The sequence below is a fragment of the Protomyctophum parallelum genome (genome assembly GCF_964188405.1).
Source record: "Protomyctophum parallelum genome assembly, chromosome: 15".
Taxonomy (NCBI): Eukaryota; Metazoa; Chordata; class Actinopteri; order Myctophiformes; family Myctophidae; genus Protomyctophum; species Protomyctophum parallelum.
In genome coordinates this window covers 18,303,108-18,327,951 of record NC_139710.1, presented here as the reverse complement: position 1 = coordinate 18,327,951, position 24,844 = coordinate 18,303,108, and the positions used below count along the sequence as shown (strand labels likewise).

Sequence of the window (24,844 nt, the reverse complement as noted above, 5' to 3'; positions counted from 1 at the left end):
TTATCTCTACAGCCAGTTTTAAAACTTAACACTAAAATTGAGTTCACATAAAAGATAGTTTGTACTCTACAGGCTCAACTTGTGTGGGGGTATAGCTCAGCGGTAGATCATTTGACTGCAGCTCAAGAGGTCCCCAGTTCAACTCTGGGTGCCCCCTATCCAACACGTTGTGAAATCCATGTTTATCTCTATAGCCTCCATTGAATCTTAATACTCAAATTGAGTGTATGTAAAAGATAGTTTGTACTGTACAGGCTCAAGTTGTGTGGGGGTATAGCTCAGCGGTAGAGCATTTGACTGCAGATCAAGAGGTTCCCAGTTCAACTCTGGGTGCCCCCTGTCCAACATGTTGTGAAATCCATGTTTATCTCTATAGCCTGGATTGAATCTTTACACTCAAATTTAGTTCATGTAAAAGATAGTTTGTACTGTACAGGCTCAAGTTGTGTGGGGGTATAGCTCAGCGGTAGAGCATTTGACCGCAGATCAAGATGTCCCCAGTTCAACTCTGGGTGCCCCCTGTCCAACATGTTGTGAAATACATGTTTATTGCGAATGCACTGAGCACTAACTATGAGACCCTGCAGATCATGTCTGTGTGTGTCTGTCCCGCTGTTACACCACCCGCCCGCCACCAGAGGGCGCAGCTGTATCACACAAAACACACACGCACGCACACACACACACACACAACTTAACTTAAAAAAAAACTTAACTTAAAATGAAAAAGAAAAAACTTAACTTAATTTTTTTTAAACACTTAACTTCAAAAAACTTAACTTAAAAATAAAATCTTAAAAAAACACAAAAAAGAGAACTTTAAATGAAAACCTTAAAAAAAGTATGTAATTTATTCTAATTGTTGTTATTGCCATTTACGAGCTGCGGTTGCTTCCCGCGTTTGCACGTCTTACTTGTCTCTATACATTGACATAACAACGCGTCATCAGAGCGGAGGGAGGGGCGTCAGCTGCGACTCCGCGGCTCCGCCCACCCCCCGGGGTAAGATTTGTGATTTGTGATTTGCTCTCGTTCACTGCAATGCAATTTGCGGCATTTTCAAAACAATATTGCGCAGAGTAGCGATTATCTAACGTATTTGCAATGCCATACGTTGAAAGATCTGTTGCCCGCGGACAAGGCACGTTACCTCCGCAAGTTAGATATTATCGGCATAGGTGTTTGCCGTATGTGATTAAGGATTGGAAAAAGTTGCATTGGCAGCCATAGAAAATTCTGCCCGGGGTAAAACACCGGATGTGATGTTTTTGGGCGTTCCTGTCTTGTTAAAAAACCGGCTGTGACGTTTTTGGGCGTTCCTGTCTTGTTTCGTGTCAGTGTATAGTCTGTTTTAAAACTTAACACTAAAATTGAGTTCATGTAAAAGATATAGTTTGTACTGTACAGGCTCAAGTTGTGTGGGGGTATAGCTCAGCGGTAGAGCATTTGACTGCAGATCAAGAGGTCCCCAGTTCAACTCTGGGTGCCCCCTGTCCAACATGTTGTGAAATCCATGTTTATCTCTATAGCCTGCATTGAATCTTTACACTCAAATTGAGTTCATGTAAAAGATAGTTTGTACTGTACAGTCTCAAGTTGTGTGAGGGTATAGCTCAGGGGTAGAGCATTTCACTGCAGATCAAGAGGTCCCCAGTTCAACTCTGGGTGCCCCCTGTCGAACATGTTGTGAAAACCTTGTTTATATAGCCTGCATTGAATCTTAACACTCAAATTGAGTTTATGTAAAAGATAGTTTGTACTGTACAGGCTCAAGCTGTTTGGTGGTATAGCTATATTTGATCCTATGTGTGGAAACAAGTCAATGGTGTCGGTATAGTCACACCATGAAACACAAACTCTTCTGTGGAGACTGACAAATGCAGAATAGCGTATTAATCTTTTCATTTGTAAATCTCGAGCAAATAACTGAGTACACTGTGCAGAGCATAAAACAGCACCACCTGCTGTTGTCTAGCAGGCAGTGCAACATGTCAACTTGTGACTGTGATATATAGTCACACCATGTGAAACAAACTCTTGCCATTGCAATCAATGAAAATATCCACAGGGAAATTGGAAATACAAGGACAAATCATGTCCATGTCCAAGTCATGTTTGTAATATGCCATTATCAAATGATATAGAGAGATGGTAGGGTAGTGCCCAAGCCCCGTTAGCCATGCAGCCTATATGATCTGTGGTGCGCTTGCTCGGCGTACACTCTCAATTAGGGATTTTCCCAGAGGTTAATTTCACTGATGTGTACAACCTTTATTCAAATTGTTTCATTTGTATTGGAGTGTGAAGCTTGAACAATAGGTTAATTGCGGACCGCTACAGATAAACTGTGGATATTAAACTACCAATAAGGACCCAGGCCAAATGCCATTGCACTGTAGCCCCAACAAGTCTATGCGTGGTGTGTGCATAGCCGCATGTGAAACTACATCCTTCTTAGTACTTCTTAGGCTTTTTATTTACCTTGAAAGTGCAGTGCGAGTCACAAATAAATAATACTGGCCAAAACAACATTCCAATAAAACAAAACAAACACGTGAAAAACTATATACAATCAAGAGACAAGCAGGAACTGGTACAGGCTTTTCCCTGGCTGGCAGTTCTCCCCTGTTGTCTCTTACCTAGCCTCAAGTGAGACTGAACTGCCTCCACCTGCAGCAATCCTGCTCTTAAACAGGTAAGGCAAACCATCCTCTAATTAAGTAAGTTGTCATTAGTTAACTCGCCACACAACTATATGAGTAATTCTTCCACATTACTATATACAGTACATTAAAGGAATACAAGATATACAAACACTCAACTATTTCAAAGGTCCAATTAATTTAGAGAACCTAACATAAACAAGACCAAATATAATACAGACAGGAACAAACACCCCTGACCCCTCCTTCTCTACGTGCCAGCACTGCAGAGGGGAGACAGGTGACAGACATACCAATGCGACTTCAGTGTCAATAAATACAAATAAACATTTAAAACTCTTTCAACCATTGTGTTCATTACAAAAAATGTCATGTGTACAATATATATAAAACCGTTACTTCCAGTCCATGCTGTTTGTCAATTGATCAAGTTGACTTAACTGTGTGGTCTATTTGCAAGGTCCTTGATATTGTCTAAGGGCACGGGATGCCCCGTGACAGATCCCATCTCTCACACGTTACAATTCTGGAAATTCCTGGAATAGTGGAATACAACAGGAAAAAAGGTTTCAGCACCACGGAGAGCGCTCTCCACACTGACAAGGTGCAGCTGTATAAAGCGGACAGATAGACTGATGATCCACAAAAAACAAAACAAAATGTTAGAACTCCTCTACAGTACGTGCCACCCTCCAATCTAATTTCAGTATGTTTAGTACAAGTGGGCTTATACTGTAGCTGTCATGAAGAGACACCATTATAACTCTTACACATACATACAATTGTGTGATATTTAACACAAATCTCCATTATACTGTATATATAAGTCCATGATGTGATTGGGTATAGCTCAGTGGTAGAGCATTTGACTGCAGATCAAGAGGTCCCCAGTTCAACTCTGGGTGCCCCCTTAAATACAGAGTGTAAATCCTGGGAATTATCTGAATTCAATCCTACTCTAATCAAAGACTTTACATGAAACATACAATTAGTACAAGCGTGGTTATAGCTGTCACGAAGAGACACCATTATAACTCTTACACGTACATACAAGTGTGTGATATTTAACACAAATCTCCATTTTACTGTATTATATAGGACCATGTTGTGTGGGGGTATAGCTCAGTGGTAGATCATTTGACAGCAGATCAAGAGGTCCCCAGTTCATTGAGGGTTGTTGCGGTGATGCCATAGATAGAGGATGCTATTATAGTCCAGTCGGGATGAAATGAAGGCATGAATGAGGGGTTCAGCACCTGAGGGTGTCAGGGAGGGGCTGAGACGAGCGATGTTACTGTACTGTAAGTATTCCAAGAAGGTATTTCTTGGTGTAGCGAAGATTTTCAAGATTTGAAGTTTGTTTGATTTTGTTACCTGAACTTTTTGAAATTGTCCTCCTGCTTCCTCCAGACGTGGTCCTAACACTATTCAATGATGTTTTCTGTGACACATACTATACAGTACACACACAAAAAATCCCGCCCAGAAATTCCAGAATGGGTTAAGGAATAGTGTGTGTGTGTGTGTGTGTGTGTGTGTGTGTGTGTGTGTGTGTGTGTGTGTGTGTGTGTGTGTGTGTGTGTGTGTGTGTGCGTGTGTGCGTGCGTGCGTGCGTGCATGCGTGCGTGCATGCGTGCGTGCGTGCGTGCGCGTGCGAGAGAGAGAGAGAATATATGTAATATTTAACAGTAGTTATATTGTGAAGCATGCTATGTGAACTGCATCTTTAATAACGTTGTGTGACCTACTTCTTCATGAGGGAAGTTCACCATAAGTACCACCACTCAAATGCCATGGATAAGAATGTCCCCAACCTTCCTTAATGTCAATGACATGTCAGGCGTTTTAATTATTCATGGGGAGACTGTCTGCCCCATTTTCTCTCTCAGCTCTTTAACACATAATTTGCTAAGTAAGTATCTATACGTCATTTGTCAGCCGTCGTTTGCGGATGACGCAAATATAACTTTTTTTTTTAATACTTTAGTTTATCTTTCTATGCGCCCGGACTATATAATAAAGTAGGAATATATAAAGTAGCCCCGATCACATCTTCAAAGATCCGGTTAGGTGATCCGGAAAAAAGAGGGGAAACCCCCCCCCCCCCTCCTGAAAAGAGGCGGCGGTCTATGGGCGGGCCGCTTCCTTTACATGTAGAGTGGGGGCATCTAAAATGGACGCGCCCATGATCTAGTGTGTGTGAATAGAAGAGTCACATTTCACCCAACACCACAACACTCGATTCCCCCCTCCCCTCCTGTTTCTACATGGTTTCTCCCGAGGAGGTGGACCTTGCGAGATGGGGGGGGGGGGGGGGGGGGGGTCTGTCTCTCTCTCGTTCTCGGAAAATTATGAATTGAACTGCCTAAGAAGTAAGCATCGACTTGCCCGCAGCCCGTATATGCCAACCGCCCTAAAACCCCACACTGCCCACAGTGAATAAGAATAATCTGCACCGGATCGGCATTGCATAACGTCTGCAACACAGATGGACAGATGCATGTGTCCTTCTTCATATTATGAACTAACAAACGAATCGCATTATCGAGGGACCGCCATGAAAACAGTAGCCGCTGGCTGGGTTACATGTCTTCCGTTGGGGAGCACGATCACGGATCACCATATAGCCGTCTTCACCAGCGATCACTATAGCTCGGTCGTGTGATTGTAACACTTTTTTATTCATTATAATTGCAGTGACTCCTACAGGGGAGAGATGAAAAGTTCTTCGAAGAGGGTGTCGAGATAGAGGCATGCCCAGACATGTATAGCTTGCAAACAACACACATTGCGCGTCTCCCTCACCGTAGCCTCGATACCCAGGCTTTCATTTTAACACCGTAACACTATAGTTCTGAACCGAACGGTTTTTATAGCCTTACGTATCAAGACTGGTACTGCGATCGAGACAATGAAAACAGAGATAGATTAGGCGAGGCGCGCATCATCCTCATGAAAGCAGAGTTATGAAGGTTTAAAGTCACAGACATTGACAGTCAGATATAAAAATGAACACAAATAAATACTACATACTATACACCGAATGAAAGCCCTGAATGTCTACTTTTAGGAGGAAAACAGTACACATTGATCCCATGTACAGTTTGTCAGTAATTGGTTATTGAATGCAGCTTGCGCCCACCAGAGAGAACTTTAGAGAAGGCATGGACCTGAACAACTAAATATTCACAAAATAAGGTTTCATAAGAAAAAAACTAATACAGTAATAATAATAAAAATCACACCCCTGTGAAGTGAGCAGTGCAACAGTTGCACCGCAACAATCTCAGAAATATATAGACATAAAGACAGTGTCCAATATGGTGCGTTGTCTGCTTCAAATAACTTTACTGACATTGTCATCCAACAGGTGTCCTACTGCACGGCTCAACATTTCTCAACACAAGAGGAGACCACCTTGAACCACCTTGAACTACTGCAGATGTGTTATAGTTATATTGTTTTAACATATACCGATCAGGTGTCTTAAAATGAATGTGGTTCTCTAAACTAAATTCAAAATTGTTATATAGTTTATATACTTATATATTAAAATCTATTGCACAATACACCTCTGACAGGGTGATGCAACATCACCTCACCATATTGTACAGAACATATGATATGACCCTGAAAGGTTTATTATTCCATATGGTTAGTTGGTTACATATACTTTACTAATGAAATAACTTAATTTGACACAAAATATAACAATGTAAAAATATTTGATTGACCGTGTATTATCTCAAGGCTATGATTACTGTAATAAGAAAAGCTGGTAACACTTGCAGATAAGATTCATGAAATAATGATTAACTAATGATTAACTAATACATTAGTTAATCATTATTTCAGAACCTTATCTGCAAGTGTTACCGAAAAGCTTGTTTGCGCACTCACATAGGCAGCACAATTATTCAGAAAGATAGTGACACACACACACGCACACGCACGCACGCACACACACACACACACACACACACACACACACACACACACACACACACACACACACACACACACACACACACACACACACACACACACACACACACACACACACACAGATGGTTTACCCGCGGTTTCCTATGGCCTGGCCCGGCTCAATGCAAACTGGACCTATAGGGACATCTTGTGGCCATTTCATCCATTCATTTTCCGTGAGTATGAGGATGCCGTCATACAACGAATGCTAAATGAGGAGAACAGCTGGGTTATGCTGAATAACCCAGCTGTGTGTGACGGAATGACGGCACCCTGGGACCCAGAGTTGAACTGGGGTGGGGACCTCTTGATCTGCAGTCAAATGCTCTACTGAAATCATGATTTTTCTTACACATTACATTAAAAAATACACATTAAAAATACAGATTTAGATCTTTATTTTGATAGTTTATTTTAGCCAATGACAGCTCGTTTTTCTGGGTGAAAATCCACCATCTCTATTTTCATGATTGGTTGTTGGTACAAAGGAAGGGTAACAAGACTACTCGCCCCTTTTCTGTTTTCCTCCCAGAATTTTCCCCAGTGAGGGGTGGGAGAGGCTGGACAGCAGACGGCTGGACTTTGAATTTCTCTAACTATAAACTTTCATGACAGCAGAACAGCCTAAGTACAAATATAATTTATGAAAAGCTACTACAGTGAAGTCTGTTCACAGAAGTTGTTGTAGGATATGGGGGACCATTTGAGGGGGCAAAACCTTACATATACCAAATAATACTAAATTGTTTATAGGTTCAATATAAGTCAAATAATATAGCCTTTCCACAGGAGTATCTTTTTATATTTTTCCAAAAAGAATACAAACAGCCAATAACATATTACAAAATTATCCCCCTCACTGGGGAAAATTCCGGGAGGAAAAACGGGCAAGCACCGGGGCGAGTAGTCCAGTATTCAAAGGAAGTGACCATATTTGGATCAGACCACAGTCAGCTGGAGGTCCAGACCTTTCCAATGATATATGCCATTATATGTTGTTGCCAAGGTTTGGATGAGATATTTGTCTCCAAATAGTGGCTTCAAATAAAACGTTTTGGAATTTTACAATACAAATCTTTAAAGGCCGTTTTCTCAAAATAAGTTTTCCTCATACCTGGGACAAAGAATCTCCACTTCAGTTGAACTCACATACACCAAACGTTCCAGTCTCATTCATAACTATATTCCGCAGACATTTACACATGGATTTGTTGATATATCATTCACAGCCTGATTTACATCACATTTTATACCTAAAAACATGCCGAAAATGGGTTTTTTATGCCTGTTGACACTATTTTCTGATTTGTGGAGTGATAATTAGAGATATCAAAAATCCCATGTGTAATTTTCTTTGTCTCTAATGTGTCAACAAAATGAAATGATAATTTTGAACCTGGTTTTATCCGATCTTCAGATTTATCGTCCCGAAATGTATGCAAATTAGCGCATATAATGCCTAATTTGCATATTTAAACATATAATTTCAGAAAATTTGTAATACAAAAAATCTTATTTTTTATATAAGTAATCAACTGGAGAAGTTTCATTGTGATAGCTATTATTTAACTTTCTTTCCCTATTCACCTGGGGTGTCTCGCCTTAACTGACCTCTATCAAAGTCCACCGTAACAGTTTGACGTTGTGAATTCGTTTGAAATGTACCCATATTTCTGTGATTCTGCAAACTGTTAATACAATTTTCAATTAATCAAACAAACAAACCAATACCCCCCTATTTCCCATAAACTAGAGTTTGCCTGCTGTATCTAGAATATTATCCGGTAACACTTACAAAAATTGTACTGCAGTTGTCAAGGTCAAGGTCAAGTGACTGTCCCAGGTAGACAAAAGAGGAAAGGGCGCACACCAGTAGGCTATTGGTGAGGTGCTGGCCTAAGGCAGTAAACGAGTAAAAATGAGAAAAAGGCTGCACACTCGTAGCCACGATGCTGTATATTTATTGACAAGAATCCAACCTAGGAGGTCTTCTTCAGGGAATAATAATATTGTCCCAAACATGTCAATTAATTCTACAGCAGATAATAACTCTAAAAACACAGTAAACAAGTGCAACTACAACCATTAGTGCAACCAAAGTGCAAATATTATACTTTGTATCATTTGGTTAAACATTTATTTTATTAAAGCTAAATCTCTACTTTTGTCTGAGAGTTTAGGACAGCTATCTGGAGTGTTTCAATCAGTTAGCAATTTGAGGATTAAAACAAATAAAATGTATTATTGCGACTGCAGGTCACAGTTAACTATGGAATCTATCATTTCCCGTCAGTGTGTGTGTTGGTTGGTTGGTCACCCCAGGTCATTGTGACATCACGTGACATCAGCCACCATATACGGTGCCCAGGTCATCGTGACATCACGTGACATCATTAATTTACAATTTACAATTTAGGCATTTAGCAGACGCTCTTAATCCAGAGCGACTTACATTAAGCAAGAACAAAAAGCATGGGAATACATCACAAAAAAGCATTTATCATGAAACATGCGTATTGCGTAAGCTAAGAAAGTAACAGTGGAATATCTATATTATGAGACTATACATATAAACTATATATCTATACTACTATGCTATACATATGTACTATGGCGTGCTATGACTATATACAATGCAATTATAGTGCTGTCTACATAACATGCTATAAGTCTGTATCAAATGCTATCTAAGTCTACAGAAATGCTATCTAAGGGGGTAGGATAAGTGCTATGGGCCATGATGGGCCATGATGGTGGGTTTTCCGACTACGGCGGAAGATTGGGAGTGATGCTGCAGTTCTGACTGCAATGGGAAGTGCATTCCACAGTTTTGGAGCCAGAAGGGAGAAGAGTTTGGGACGTGTGGAGCGTTGTCCCGGCGTTTTTAGTGAGGGTTCAATCATACTTGCAAGATAAGGGGGAGCCATACCTTTGGTTGCTTTGAATGCCAGCATCAGAGTTTTGTATTCTGTGCGGGCAGCGACCAGGAGCCAGTGGAGGGAGCGGAGCAGGGGGGAGACATGTGAGAATTTTGGCTGGTTGAAGACCAAGCGAGCTGCGGCATTTTGGATCAGCTGGAGAGGCTTAAGTGCACATGCTGGTAGGCCAGTAAGGAGGGAGTTACAATAGTCGAGTTTTGACAAGACTGTTGTCTGGATTAGGAGCTGGGCTGATTCCTGGGTGAGGAACGGTCTAATTCGTCGTATGTTATAGAGTGTGAACCTACTGGATCGAGTGACACCTGTGATGTGAGCTTTGAACGAGAGCTGACTGTCCAGGACAACACCGAGATTCCTGGCTGTTGGGACAGACGTTACCAGGGCGTTGTCTACGGAGATAGTTAGCTCCCGCATAGGGCAGGACTTAGCTGGGAAGAAGAGAAGCTCAGTCTTGTCTGGGTTCAGCTTGAGGAGATTGGAGGACATCCACTGTGAGATGTCAGCCAGGCATGCAGTGATGCACTCTTCCATCTGCGTGGCAGAGGGGGGGAAGGATAGAAACAGTTGTGTGTCATCGGCGTAGCAGTGATAGGATATATTGTGAGCAGAGATGATAGTGCCAAGGGATTTAGTGTACAGTGAGAAAAGGAGGGGACCAAGTACAGATCCCTGTGGGACCCCAGTTTGGAGGGTTCGGGGGGATGATAACAGACCTTTCCAGGAAACCTGGTAGGTCCGGTCGGTGAGGTAGGAGGAGAACCACTTTAGTGCCGTTCCACCGATGCCTAGATCCGCTAGGGTGTCTAGGAGCAGCTGGTGGTTCACTGTGTCAAATGCTGCCGATAGGTCTAGGAGAATCAGTACTGCAGAGTGGGAAGCAGCTTGGGCAGCATGTAGTGCTTCTGTGACTGCCAGCAGGGCAGTTTCTGTGGAGTGGGCCTTCTTGAATCCGGACTGGTTGGGATCCAGCAAATTGTTCTGTGAGAGATGGAGAGAGAGCTGGTTGGAGACAACACGTTCAATGGTTTTAGAAATAAATGAAAGGAGTGATACCGGTCTGTAGTTCTTGACATCTGAGGGGTCAAGGGTTGGATTCTTGAGGAGTGGTGTTACTCTGGTTACTCTGGCAGATGGGACGCAGCCTGAGGTTATTAAGGTGTTGATGATGGAGGTGATGAAGGGGAGCAGATCAGGTGCGATGGTCTGGAAGATTGGAGACGGGACAGGGTCAAGAGGACAAGTGGTAGGTCTAGAGGATGTTACTAGTTGTAGAACCTCGTCTGGGGAAAGAGGAGAGAACTTCAAGGATGGATATCCCTGATGTCATAGTAAATGCGACCTGCTGTCGCAGTTAAGCCCGTATATGGAGATCCCACCCTGATGTCATCAATATTGGCCATAGTAAATGCGACCTGCTGTCGCAATTAAGCCCATATGGAGATCCCTGTCATCAATATTGACCAGCAACTCTATATTTGACCTCAAACCCCTAGATCTCCATATATGGATATATGTCATAATAAGCCTATATATGGAGATTCCTGATGTCACCAATATTAATATATGGATATACAGTATGTCAGACACATAGTTGATCGTTTCCCATCCTTCCTCTTCAATGTCTTCCTTTTGACTGATACCTGGATACCTGTCCATTTAAACTCTAGACAAGCCTGCCCCAAAGTTATTTGGGCAGCCATGCCTGGCAGCCGGTGAAAATTAGAGTTCTCAACAGGCCCGGAAATTAAGGCCCGGCCCTACCTGGGCCCTCATCAAACCCTGTACATTCAAGACACTGCCCCTGCTGCCACCCTTAGATCTCCATATATGGAGCTGACCGGTTTTGACATTCCATATGTTGATGGATCACACCCTGTACACTCAAGACACGCTCCATATATGGCCAGTACACGCAACGTTGCCCTTCTTCTCGCCCTCAGGCGTCTTACTGGTTATTAATTATTACTATAATACAGTATCTACATGGTTTGTTTGTCTATATAGTAGTAATGTAATGCAAATATTAATAATGAAGCAACTTAAAATTGCATATAAAGTAGCAGAGATCATCCTAGCTCATCAGAGCCTGTTATGCAGCCAATCACCCAACAGTTCACCTCACCTGCTTTCATGTTGTTACTACAAGTACCACAATGCACTGCACCTAAACAGTCGTCATCGTGACACATCTCCAACGTAAGGAACAGATACCGTAGAGCAGGATATGGGCTCTTGTATTTGCTAACTTTGGTACTCCCTGTTGTGATTTGCATTCAGAACTGTAGCCGCTGTATATCAGCGTGGCGACATTGACAATTTGACACAATTAATGCTCTTAGCTTTTTCTAGCTGTTTTGTTTGTTCTTCTAAGCTAACGAGCTATAATAACTGAAGCTTCAAGCTATGTGTGCTATCGCTAGTTAGCTGGAAAGATTGCAAGTAACTAAAGAGCTATATTCGCCAGGCAACGCTACAAAAAGAGTAACGGGACATATTTAACAAGAGTACGAGGTAAGTTTATACCTGCGTATACTGGTCATCATATAGTAGCATGTGTTACATTTGTTATGGTTGTGGCCAGTGGCCACATCACCGTGGGCTAAATTCAACTTCACACTTGACAGTAGAAGTTAGCTTAACGATGTATTGACCTGAAAGCACTCAATATGCCTTTCGTTCAGATTGACAGTATAGTATCAGTATGTTTAAAGTCATGTACTGAGACAATTCATCTGACGTGCTGACATTACGTGATCCAGTTGTTGTAATTGACATTGACATTGTGGCACCGTGTTGCGGTATCACGTGAGTTGCCACACGGAACGACACGGAACAGAGCATCAATATTGTCCAGTTTACAATCGGACGGATACTGCAATGTGTAACTGAATGTAGGCCAAACTGTGACATTTAACGGGCCTGATTTCTGCGTTGCTGATATGATAAGTGAATGTGTGTAATTTGTCAGTATCATTGCTGACAGACACACTGCTCAAGCAGTGCTAACTGACAGCTAGCATATTCTGGTAGCTTGCCTTGCTCCACAATGATGCATTCAGAATCAGATGTGTCATAAGTTACAGATTGATTTAGTTTACTGTGACAGATGACATAATCGCCCCCTACCTGTGCTGGGACTGCACGGTTAAGCGATTTCAGAATAAAGCATAGCAGCAGTAACATTAAAGTGGATTAGCCGACTAAACCAGCAGCATTGGAGTTGAGTTAATAGCATTCTGCTGCGCTGACCCATTTGCATCACTGACTGACAGAACCTGTTCCCATTTCTATAATAATGGGCTATTGTAAACCCAGCTTAAGGACCCAAGAGATTCTGCTCACACCCTGAAATTGGAAAATTCCTATTGTTGCTTGTTCCTAATTTACATAGCCTTGAAATGTACACTGTCTTTTTACTGGTTGTATACTGGTGGTTGTATCTATCCTCAGTGCTGTAGTTGGCATGTAAGTCCACCCTGAGGCTAACAAATGATCACTATCATCATTATACAGTCAGTACTACTAATATTTTGGCTGCGTTCCAGGTTGGTTCAGAGTAAATCCACTCAGGCTGGAAACGTTCATGTACTGCAGTAGCCCCATATGTTCCCTCTCCCTACGCTCATTCTGTAGCTCCGAGATGAGGTCACACACTGGGCCCCTCCCACCGCGTTTCAGAAACGGCGCAAGTTTCCGCTATGTAAGTTTCTTACCCTGACGCCACGATTAATCCAAACGTGAAGGGGACGTGAAGGGTTTACACTAATTCAACCATAACAACGCCCAAGAAAATCCAACTAGAGATTTGAACCGAGCCTTTACGTCCCGTATTTTGTCAGTCGCTTCCATGTTTATCAAGGAAGTGTGCGCGTGCATGTCGAGTGAACTGAAGTCAGTTGGAAATTTCGACCAGGGGAGGCGCTAAAGCTTTTCAACTTCCTTGATAAACATGGAAGCGACTGACAAAATACGGGACGTAAAGGCTCGGTTCAAATCTCTAGTTGGATTTTCTTGGGCGGCGTTATGGTTGAATTAGTGTAACCCCTTCACGTCCCCTTCACGTTTGGATTAATCGTGGCGTTAGGGTAAGAAATTTACATAGCGGAAACTTGTGCCGTTTCTGAAACGCGGTGGGAGGGGCCCAGTGTGTGACCTCATCTCGGAGCTACAGAATGAGCGTAGGGAGAGGGAACATAATGGGGCTAGTACTGCAGGTGTAATATGTTGGGCAGCATAAATGTTGCATAGAGGTTATTATGGGTCAGTTGTCTGCTCTGCGGTTTCCTTTTCATGAGCTTACTACTAGTGTTGAGTGTTAAATACATTTTTAATTTATATATGAAATGCTATAAAGTCAATCCCAAGCTGTCTTGTGTCTTCATGTCTGTTTCTCTCCATCTTAATTGATCTTACATATCTTTCTGCTTGTCTCTCTGCATCTTCCCTTCAGAAAGCCTGCAGGGCTACTGTAGTGAAATCACAGCCTACATGTCACAATGACCGCATCAATGTTACACTGGTTTCCAAGCAAACTCACCTGGAGTAGGAGGAGGGTACTGTGAGGCAGGAGGGAAGGAGAATAACAGGCAAACAACAAGAGCCATGAATCTCCATCAGGTCCTCACCGGGGCCGTCAACCCAGGGGACAGCTTCTCTGTGGGGAGTGTCAACAATGTGCCATTCACGGTAAGTTATTCCATGATCTGGAAATACTTCCTCACTGTCTTTATACGGTAGGTGCATCATGTGTTGCTCATTGTCTGCTAGTCTGACCCCAAATAAAAACTTTGCTGATATTGGAGTGTATGATGCTGTTGCAGTGTGTTAATCAATTGAAGTAAGTATAGTCTACAAACACACTGGATCATGCTCCCAGAGTATATTAAATTTATTAGTGACATTTCGAGTGTCTCTCTTCCTCTTTGTAAGAGTGGAAATGCTCAAAATGTCACCCTAGTGGTAATTGAATAAATCCACTTTGGGAGTGTAAATGTGTTCTGTCCAGCACCTGGGAATTTATCATTTGCTTTGTAAACTTGTGTTGTCAATCAAGGCAGATAACAACATGTTAAAATAACCCAGTGTAACCCAGTGTCTTCTCTTATATTCTGTGGTCTGGTTTGACCTAAATTTCTCCCCCTGAGCAAGCAGGCTCTATTAGAGTAGTGGTGGAAAAAACAAAGCGCCCTTGCTTTTGGGACCCGGGTGTGAATTCTGGGTACGAATCCCAGGTAGGACAGGAAAGTTACAGACTGTAGCTTTAATTTACGGGTACATTTTCTACATTCAGCATAAAATTAATGCTGAGGATGTTGCTGTGTGGACAGAAGTGTCCAGGACAGAAGTGTTAGCCAATACTGTACTTGCCGGATTATATCAAATGTGAGGTAGACGTGGGAAAATACGTTAGGTTGGACAATGGACATACAGAAAGCGTTTGTCACTTTTAACCATTCTATCTTGGTGAATAAGGCTTTGGTTTTGAAGTTCTAACCGAGTTCTTACCTGGAGAGAAGGTAGTTGAGGTGAATGGTACCCTGTCCTCTTCCCTCCCAGTGGACTGTGGGGTCTCACAACGAAGCATTCTAGTGTGGATGTGACTATTCTTCATTTACTGTATGTTAACAACGTGGAATCGGCATGTAACTGCAAATTGTTCTTGTTCAGACAAGTTGCAGGTTGAAAGTAGTGTCCTTAGCACAGAGCTCAGCGATATTTGTCTTGATTCAATCAACCCTTTTGACCAATGCCTCAAGTGAATATTTTGTTCTGAACCAAAGTGTCAGCAGGTTTGTTGGTGACAAATTCAGGGCAGGCGGTCTGACTGTAATAACACTATTGTTGTCTTTGTCATGGTTCTGCTGTCCTGCTTGCATGTCTCTTATTATATACTGTATTTATAAAGTGACTGTAAGATACATCTTTTGGGGTGAGATGGGCTGAGTGAGAGGACATGCAAGGCTGAAGCCTTGAGGGAAATATGCTTGATATTCTTCAGAATAAACTTGGGTTTATGGGCTTATCTTATGCATGAACAATATATGATTATTTTCCACGACGTAAGTGATTTGAATAATCCCTTAGATTTAGAGCAACTGTGGAATATACAGTATGTTTTTTTGTTGTTGTTAATTTTCTTGTTACATATGTTTGTTATATATCATTGCTGTCGGGAGGAAACCTCATAACTCAATTTGAGGTTTTTGATTTTTTTTGTGCATAAATCAGTGCTATTGAACACCCTCTAGGTCTGTGTTTCGAAAAATATTGAACCAATAAAAAGTAGTAAAGTGGACAAAACCTCTTAAATTGGACCTTCAAACTGTCTGCTAAAGCAGCTAACTCCACCACCTCTCTCCCTCTCATGAAAGTAATTGACAATAAAGTCACAACACCAACTTTGAGCATACTTTTTAAAATACGGTTTTCTTAATTTCGTGAAAAATGCATATTTTTCATTTCCTGATAATTTTTTTTTAGTTAGGTGGTTTCCTCCCGACAGCAGAGATATGTTTGTTACTTGTTATTAATGCTGCTACAATGTTTTATTACAAAATCTTTTTTTGACTCTTATGTACATGTACTCAAAATAACAACAAACCTTGAACTAAACCTTGATGTGAAGTAACTGTGAGCGACGGACTGACTTTGCACATTGTGGTGGACAGAATCTGACACTGTTCCCAATGGGCCGTCATTCTCACTGACTGAATCAATAGCACAACTATTTCTGTCCCTCCATCCTCTAGTGAAGGAGGCAAAGGCTAGATCTCTGGATAGTCACAGTGAATTACAGCCCATTGATGATGGGTCACCCCTCCCCGCCCACCCACCTACCCTTCACACAGAACTACAGAAATTCAGAATGGAATGCATATCTTATCTTGCCGTACTAGCACTCCACAGCTATCATATGATGGTATGTGTGTGAGGATGTCGTGACACTGGACCCGGGGTCACTCATTAGTCCAAGGCTTGTCCAACTGACCGCTCTCACATGTCCATGTCATCCCTGTCCTCCAACCCAGGGCTTCCCAAACGTGTCCAGCTCGAGACCCAAAAGGGTCTATTCCCCATATACCCAAATGTACAAAAAAAAGGTATATGTAAAACAGAATTTGGGTCCTTTTATCATCTACTCAGGCTTTTGGGAGCACCCAGGACAGTTTTTAAGTTGCTTGATTCAGTATTTAATTTTAGCTGACACGCCCACTTCCTATACAAACCCATTGTAACTTCAAACTCTATTTTAAGATGGATTCATCAAAAACACAACTCGTACTGCCCTCCTAATACTTGAGGGGCTGTGTTTTTTTCATTTATTTTTCACACACACACACACACACACACACACACACACACCCCCCATCAACATCACCAGAACCAAGAGCAGGTGTTTTTTATCTATCATGGTTACAAATAAAATTAGAATACTGAATCGAGCAACTTAAAAACGGTCTGGGGTACTCACAAAAGCCTGAGTAGACGATAAAATGTTTCTTTTTTTTTAAGTCAAATATCCCTTTAAGCCCTGTCGAAAATAATGAATATAGCTGATCTACAAGACACAAGCTCGCAACGGCCCTCGTGATGCGGAGCGTTGTATGTTCCCAGATCAGCAGATCGCCACTTCTAAAAACGGGGATCTAAAATGCCACAGACCTGTGTTTGGTAGACACTGCTCCAACTGCTTGTCTTTTCTCCTGTCATGTGACAGGCCTACGCATCGGGCTGTGATGTTGTGATTTTGGACAGCGACTTTGAGCGTCTGCAGATCATCCCGGGGGCCAAGCATGGCAACATTCAGGTGGGCTGCGTGGACTGCCCCCTACAGGGAGCACAGGTAAGGACAATCACTTCCCAGGTACATTTTGTGTTGCCAATTAATTGATAATTAAAATATATATTGGTTAAATCATGTAATGTTGATGCTTGTTCACTTCAAAGTTAAACTCATGGCTGCCCCAGTCCTGTTATTTGTCTTATCGAAGTTGTCAGATGTTAGCCTGGCTTCAGCCCCTGAATCGCTATCCACGCCCATTCAAAAATATGTGTTGACGCTACCTATGGGGTAGGCACGTCAAACAACAGCTCCGGACCAAACATTTACCACTGCATTTCGCTGCAATCAATGCCCAGTGTCCTTTTCAAATCAGGCTGCATTATAAGCTATCTAAGCTAAATATGGGTCAGAGTCTACATGATTAGTTATTTTACGGCCTGGATCGCTGCACTGCTGTCAACAGGTCTGATAGAATCGACCATGAAACCCACACGTCAAGCTGTAATACAGATAAAGTGGAAAGAGACAAATGTGCCAAGGCGGGGAAAAGAGAGCGAATGCTTTCAGCTGCCAATGTATCACCCTCTACTTCTCCAAAATGGAAAACTATAAAAATCTTCTGAAGCCTGTAGTCAAGTCATCCTGTGTAGAAGAAACAATGTATTTTCCTAATGTATGTCACAATGCTCTGACTCTGAGTCATAGTCTGTCTGCACTAAGTCCTGTGCGTGCCTTTTTTGAGGGGCGCTAGCTCGTCCAATGCATGGCTTTTGAAGATTACATCATATGGCATCCAAGTCTATGGACTGTGAGGATCTTACAATGTTTTAGAGCACTTATGACGTAAAGTTTTGCCAGCCAAGTCTATGGACTTTGATGATATTTCAATGTTTGTTTAGAGGTGAGCACTTATGACGTAAATCATTTGCTATAGCTAAGTCTATGGACTTTAATGTTTGTTTACAATACTGAATGGCAGTCCATAAGATGTCATGTGGCCGATATAAATACAGTGGGTTCTCCTCACTTCACACGGGTGTGATATATTTTTCTTATCTGTGGTGCACATGTACGGTACACATGCATGTGTAAGTCAAAGTGTCTGTCATTCGTTCCTGGCATTCAGCATCCTTGACAGTTGGCATATTATTTACCTCATTACACACAACTTGTATTATCCAGCCAGGTCCCAGGCCTTTTTTAGAATCATTATTTCTATCCAGGCATTTTAGTCATCCAGTCTGTTTACCATAGTGACAGTGGCTACTGGCACTGGCCTTGCAGCACGGAGCCAATGTGTTAATGGGAGGAGTACAAGCTGCAATCACAGCAATGCTGACTCAACAAAGGATTAAACAAATGACAATCACATGATATTATTGGCTCCTTTTCAAGTAATTCAAGTTCAGTAGCCAGTCCTGAGTATGACCTTTCTGAAACAAGACATACTGTTTTGAGAAGTTTTTTCTGTTTTGTCTTAAATATGTAGAAGTAATCACAGAGACATGCTTTACAAATTGTAATGTTTAACTTCAAACCCCAGCTATAATGTATGTTTTGTTCTGCTGACAGATTGCAGCTTCCTATGGAAGCATTGTGTGTGTTTTTGAGCCCGTTCATCGCCAAGATGTGAAGGAGGGGCCGTCGACAGTGAGTAGCCAACTGTTAAGTCCACAATCAGTCATGCATGTCTTCACATTAGCCCAGAAAACGAGACCCTTTTTCTTCATTCAGCACTTTTCATTGACCTTTCAGTTGCAGCTCAACCTTGACCACCACAGTAAAGGCTCAAGTTTAAAGAATGTATTCATAATTTCCTATACGAGTAACAAAAAAAGAATCCGAAAAAAACAAACAGTGACATATGTTTTCAAATAGTTTAACATGGTAAAAGTCTTGTTTAAATGCGTTTATAAATTGTAATTGGAGGGGGGCATGTCTGATAAAATTCATATAATAGAGTATCTAAATATTTAACCAAACAACAAAAGCAATGGGTTTTCAAGTGAAATACCCCTTTTAACACCCCAATGGAATGATCTTATATCGATAGGTCTTTTCAGAAGTCTCATGTTTATGACATTGGTCCTGCAAGAGAAGTCAGGTCACGTGGAATGGAAAGATGATAGACATCTCAGACACAGCTTGAGGATCATGCATGATGTCATGTGATTCACATGAGAGCAGGAGGTTCACACAGACAATCGTCATACCTCCTGATATGAAATAAATTAGTTAGCTCTCGTACCATCTTATTTATGATGAAGGATGTTTATTTTATGTTGTCATTGAGACTTCTCTTTTTGTTTATTGTGAACAGAAGCTGAACTACCAGTGGCAGAAGACTGGGCAGTTTGCTTTGCAGTCTACAGTGCGGAACCTGGCCTGGCACCCCACAGGTACATTTGAACGAGGAGCACACCTTGTGTAGTACAACACAAAGCTACAACACAGTCATACTATACTGCAACGGTCCAGGTGCAAGACAAACAGAAATATCAAAAAGAAGAGTCTGCACACATGCTGAAAAAACCTCTAAGCTTTATGTGTGCCTTGGGAGTTTGTGACAACTACACATTATTACTGCTTCATATACAACTATATAGAAATGGTGCGCTCATTTACCAATACAGAAACATTCTATGCCCCTATATTTAAACAACTTTCAACCTGGTGTCCCTACTTTGGACTTGTCATTATATTTGTTTTGTACCACTTATATATGACAAATATGACCAAATGGCCAATCTCACGTGACTGTGGTTATGTGATTGGTTCTTCCAGGCAGCCATCTCTTAACAGGCTCTAGTAGCCTCCAGTTGTGGTGTAACGGTGGCGGGGCAGAGGAGGTGTGCGAGGAGGCTGAGCAGCAGACTGAGATGACCATTGGTGACTCCTCTCAGTCTGCCTGGAGGTGTATCTGGCACTGCAAGTAAGACCACACGCTTGAAAAATGTCCGCAAATCGCTGGCCGACGGGACTTCAATATAGCTGATCCCAAATTGTAAATTGGCTATTGTTTGGGCTTTTCGATTATTCGGTTAACCTACAGGAGCAATTTTAAGTCTGTTATTGGTTCTAAATATCGGTTTAAACTTTCTATATATTTTAGGTTAATTGCCGAGCCCTAATGTCTATGCTGGACAGTATGTGTGCTTGTGACTGGTTTCACAAGCCATTCATTGCCTTTTCAAAAATTGCAGATACCTAATATCCATCTACTGAATCAAATGTTGAAACCATTCTAATGTATTCTCATGTGACAATATCCACATTGCTTTTGTATATACCGTTCGAGTACCGTACATTCACTGCATTGCTATTTTTCTAAACGATTGTGTTCGTGTTCCATTTTCCTTCTGACTGTAGCACTGCCTCTCCCATCAATCTGATGAAGTTCTCTCCTGACGGGGATTTCTTTGCTACTGCTGGACAGGTCTGTTGGCTTTGCACCCAGAGAGCCATTCAAGACATTTATTCTCAGCCTGACAACAAGGCTCATAAAAACAGTATTACTGTGATCATACCAATGTAGAGATCCACCAACCCCTTGTTTAAGACCTGTTGTAGAATTCAATTTCAAGTCCAGATAGTTAATATGATATACTGTATAATATTAATTTGACTACCGGTAATGGCTCCGTAATAGTTTTTCTGCATTGATTCTAGCATTCATAATATATATCTTTTTAATTGTACAACTACATGCATTTTTGAGGGGCCCTAGCCCCTCCTATATACAGGTTTAATGTTTGTTTTTAGTTCAATGTTTTCTAAAAACACCATTGACAATGAAGGGAAAATTTACGTCACCTTGTTCCTAATGCAAACATTAAATGCCATTAAAAATGAAGAGAATTTAATGTTTGTTTTGACACCGTTTTACATCACCATTACATCACCTAATCATAGCAACACAAGTTAGAATTTAATATATTAGCGCCCCTCACTTCACACAGGTGTGATTTAACACTACAGTACACAGCTAAATCCATCTTTTTGCACTACGCCTGCTGTTGAATGAATTGGCTTCTCGCTATAGGCAATGCATGCATGCTGGATTCGCAGAAAGGAATGCGGATAGGGAATTCTGGTGATTGTCGAAACTCAACATTACTGCTATTGCTGCTATGGATTGGAACCCGAATTTCTCCCCAGGGATCAACGGCATCTCTGATCTTATATTCATCAACTCGTGCTGTTGAATTAGCACGTCACTGCCACACCTTTCTCTGTATATATCTCCAGGGAATATTCATTATTCACCTCACAAATCCTCTATTTGTATGTGTTCTTTATGTCCTCTGTTTGTCTGTCCACTGGTTTCCCCTTAGGACGACTGCCTCGTCAAGGTGTGGTACAGCACCAGTAAGTGGCAGTCTGGTATCTCCAGACTGTTCACACCTCCGGAGCCCAGCGGCAGCAGCTACAGCATTAACAACCAATGGGATCTGTCCTTCTCCTTTGTCTTTTTGGCCCATCCTCGCTCTGTCACCGGCTTCTCCTGGAGGAAGACTAGCAAGTACATGCCACGGTATGGCACATATTTTGAGCCTTCTGGTTTGTTACTTTCATGTATGAATTAGAATCTGATATGTTTAACTCTTAACACAGGGATGTGGCAATTCACCTATTCTAACCAATGCACCAGTTATGATATTTAACATAGAGATAAGACGGTGATGGCTCACAATGTCATATGTCCCCTGACCTGCACTCAAATAATAATACTCTAGGTTTTTTTCCCCCTGTATGTTCTTTTGTCATTGCCAAATTCAGGAATAAGGATAGTTTTAGGCATGGTTTTACTGAGGTTACGCTGGGAAAATACCTGGTGGCGACCGTTCCGAGGTCGCCGCATTTGACCCGGAGCGAGTGTGTTTTGGAGTGTTCTTGTATTCGTAGGACCAACATGCAATAGGTTAGTTATATTTCCTATGAGTTTCCTGACTCTCGTGGTCTTCAGTGCAGTGCCGGTAACCACCATAGTGGGTGGTTACCGGGTGGCTACGTCATTATTCAAGGTCTGGCAACATTGCCGGTACTGTAGTGGCAAGGTGAGAAGTAGAGCTGTCTAGAGGTAGACAGTAGTGTGACAAGAAATGGGGCGAGGGATGGGAGGTGACACTCAGCAAAGGTCGTTAGGATCGTGACTCGAACCCGTGACATGCTGTCAGGCTGGATTAACAGCCTTTGGCCCTTTTTTAAACCAGTCCCTTGACTTGAAGTGCTCTCGGGAGGTTCCCTCGTCAGGAAGTGCCCCTCCAGCTGAATCAAGTTCGCTTGATTAGGGTGCTGTGTATAAAAAACAGTTTGGAAATGCACTCGCCCTCCTGCCATTGTGTTCTGTTATTTTGGTTGTACAGTTATATTGCATTGCATCGTGTTTTGTGACATGTGGATTGCATTAATATGGACATAAAGGAATTACAGCGTGATTGTCAAAGGACATTTCATATACATCCATGGTGTTTATAAATCATTGTGTTAAAAGGTGTTTTGTTTGTGTGGTTTAATTTATAGTTTTTCACGGTGGGGTAAATAAAGAGCCCTTGTGAACATCAGTTGGAGCGTTGTCTATTCTGCATCAGATGAAGATTGTTTATTTGTTTTGGTACTTACATTTGTAGGTCGCGGTTTCCATGCGGACAGAGAGCAGGGCTGCACAAGGCAATCGAGTCTAGATCAGCATAGACTCGCTCTTGAGGGCTTTATAAGCCACTTCCACTCAAGGCTGCATGGTTTCGGACGGCACTTAATATGGTGCATAACACTGCATATCGAGGGCAAGTGTGTAGGGCAAGTGGCGAGGAGGCGGTTTCAAAAAGAGGGCTGGCCGGAAATTAAGTATTTTTGAGGGGCTCCTATACACAGGTTTAATGTTGTTTTTTTTTTTTACGTCATAATGTGTCATTTACATCATATTGTCTCTTTATTGTTAATGGCTTTTAATGTTTGTGTTTGCACAGTTTGTTTTACATCACCATTACCTCACCTTATCAACATGAGTTAGACTTTGATATATTAGCGCCCCTCACTTCACACGGGTGTGATTGTTTTTTTTAATGAGCTGAGTAGTAATTTCAAAGCTGGGTTATACACAAGAGAAACCTCAGTGTTGATGTAACTGAGGGTGTACAGTATATATATTTACACATTTGGGTCCATGTTTACACTCTCAAGGGATTCTGTGGCTTTTGTGCCTGCTAAACAGAAACGCGTGCAAATAGCATTGAGGCTCCTTTGCTATTTGCACATTCAAATGAGGTAATATGCATACATTTTGTGCAAAAAAAATCTGAACTTTTGTATGCAAATGGGCCTCATTGCGAATAAAGTTCAATTCACAAACACCACCGTTAAAGGTCACATTCAGTTCAGGGGGAAAATATTGGCATCTTCAGAGAGCTGGTTATGAAGTGCATTTGTAAGAGCTGTCACTTTCCAGTGATCATGGCAACAGTAATTGTAGCCAGATCAATAAATTGCCATGCCAGATATTTCTCACTAAATGGGAATTTCTATATGTTTTAATTGCATTTCATACATGGTTATCTGTTTACAGTGCAGAAGCTTTCAGCCTGGATTGTCCGAATATCCAATGCAGCCTTTCAGCATGCCTGTCTAATTGACTATAAGCGAATAAGTACTGCCGAAGCAGACAACCCGCAGCACTAGAACAAAATCCTTCACGGTGCAAGGCTCGAAGATACAGAATGAAATCAAGAAAATGCCAGCACTTATGTCCTTTTCACATGAATGTATTACCTCTGACGAGAGTGGACAACATACCCGTTTCGGCCTTGTTGTGACAAAACAACAGGAAGTGTGCTATTTGTATGAGATACAATCGCATGTAATTGAACACATGTGTCTACTGTTATCATCTTACACAGTATCAAAAAGACTATTTATGGTACCATAAAAATAATTTGAGCAGAAATAAATAAGTAAATAGTAAAATATGAATACATCACAATGAGCTATCGTACTGAATATATATAAATATATATATATATATACATAAAAGGGACTCCTGCACATCCAAAAAGACCCGTAGGAGGTGCAAGTCTAGTTAGCAGGCATAGACATCAAAAAAGAGAAAAACCTTCCAAGGAAGGGACTGCACACTCCAGGGAACAGAGACGGACAACTTACTGCATCAACTTATTTATTAGCACAACGCGTTTCGCCGTGAGCGTAGCACCTGACGAAGCTCACGGCAATTCTTTTTTACTAAAGTGCCTGGAAAGTTAATTGACCAAACAGACACACCTTGAGTCTTTGCATATTAAACTAATTAGAAATGTATAAAGACAATAGATAAATAGAAAACATTAAATATAGATAAAGGAGGGGGACCTTTGGAATCCAGATCACTCGTATCCGTTCTCATTTCAGAACTTTTAAACCGTACAATAATTAGAATTTGGAATTGCAATTGATGCATACTAAATGGTGCTATCAGCGGACAC

General features: G+C 41.6%; 1 protein-coding gene across 1 annotated transcript in view; it reads left to right on the top strand.

The window, feature by feature from the left end:
* The first annotated feature begins 11,796 nt into the window (after window positions 1-11,796).
* dmxl1 (Dmx like 1) overlaps window positions 11,797-24,844 on the top strand; it is a 77,232-nt gene continuing 64,184 nt past the window's right edge. The window contains exons 1-8 of the mRNA XM_083784947.1: window positions 11,797-12,097; window positions 14,037-14,272; window positions 17,304-17,429; window positions 18,942-19,019; window positions 19,690-19,768; window positions 20,154-20,301; window positions 20,739-20,805; window positions 21,704-21,903. Of these exons, the coding sequence (XP_083641073.1) occupies window positions 14,189-14,272; window positions 17,304-17,429; window positions 18,942-19,019; window positions 19,690-19,768; window positions 20,154-20,301; window positions 20,739-20,805; window positions 21,704-21,903 (782 nt within the window). The 5' untranslated portion in view covers window positions 11,797-12,097; window positions 14,037-14,188. The remainder of the gene's footprint in view (window positions 12,098-14,036; window positions 14,273-17,303; window positions 17,430-18,941; window positions 19,020-19,689; window positions 19,769-20,153; window positions 20,302-20,738; window positions 20,806-21,703; window positions 21,904-24,844) is intronic.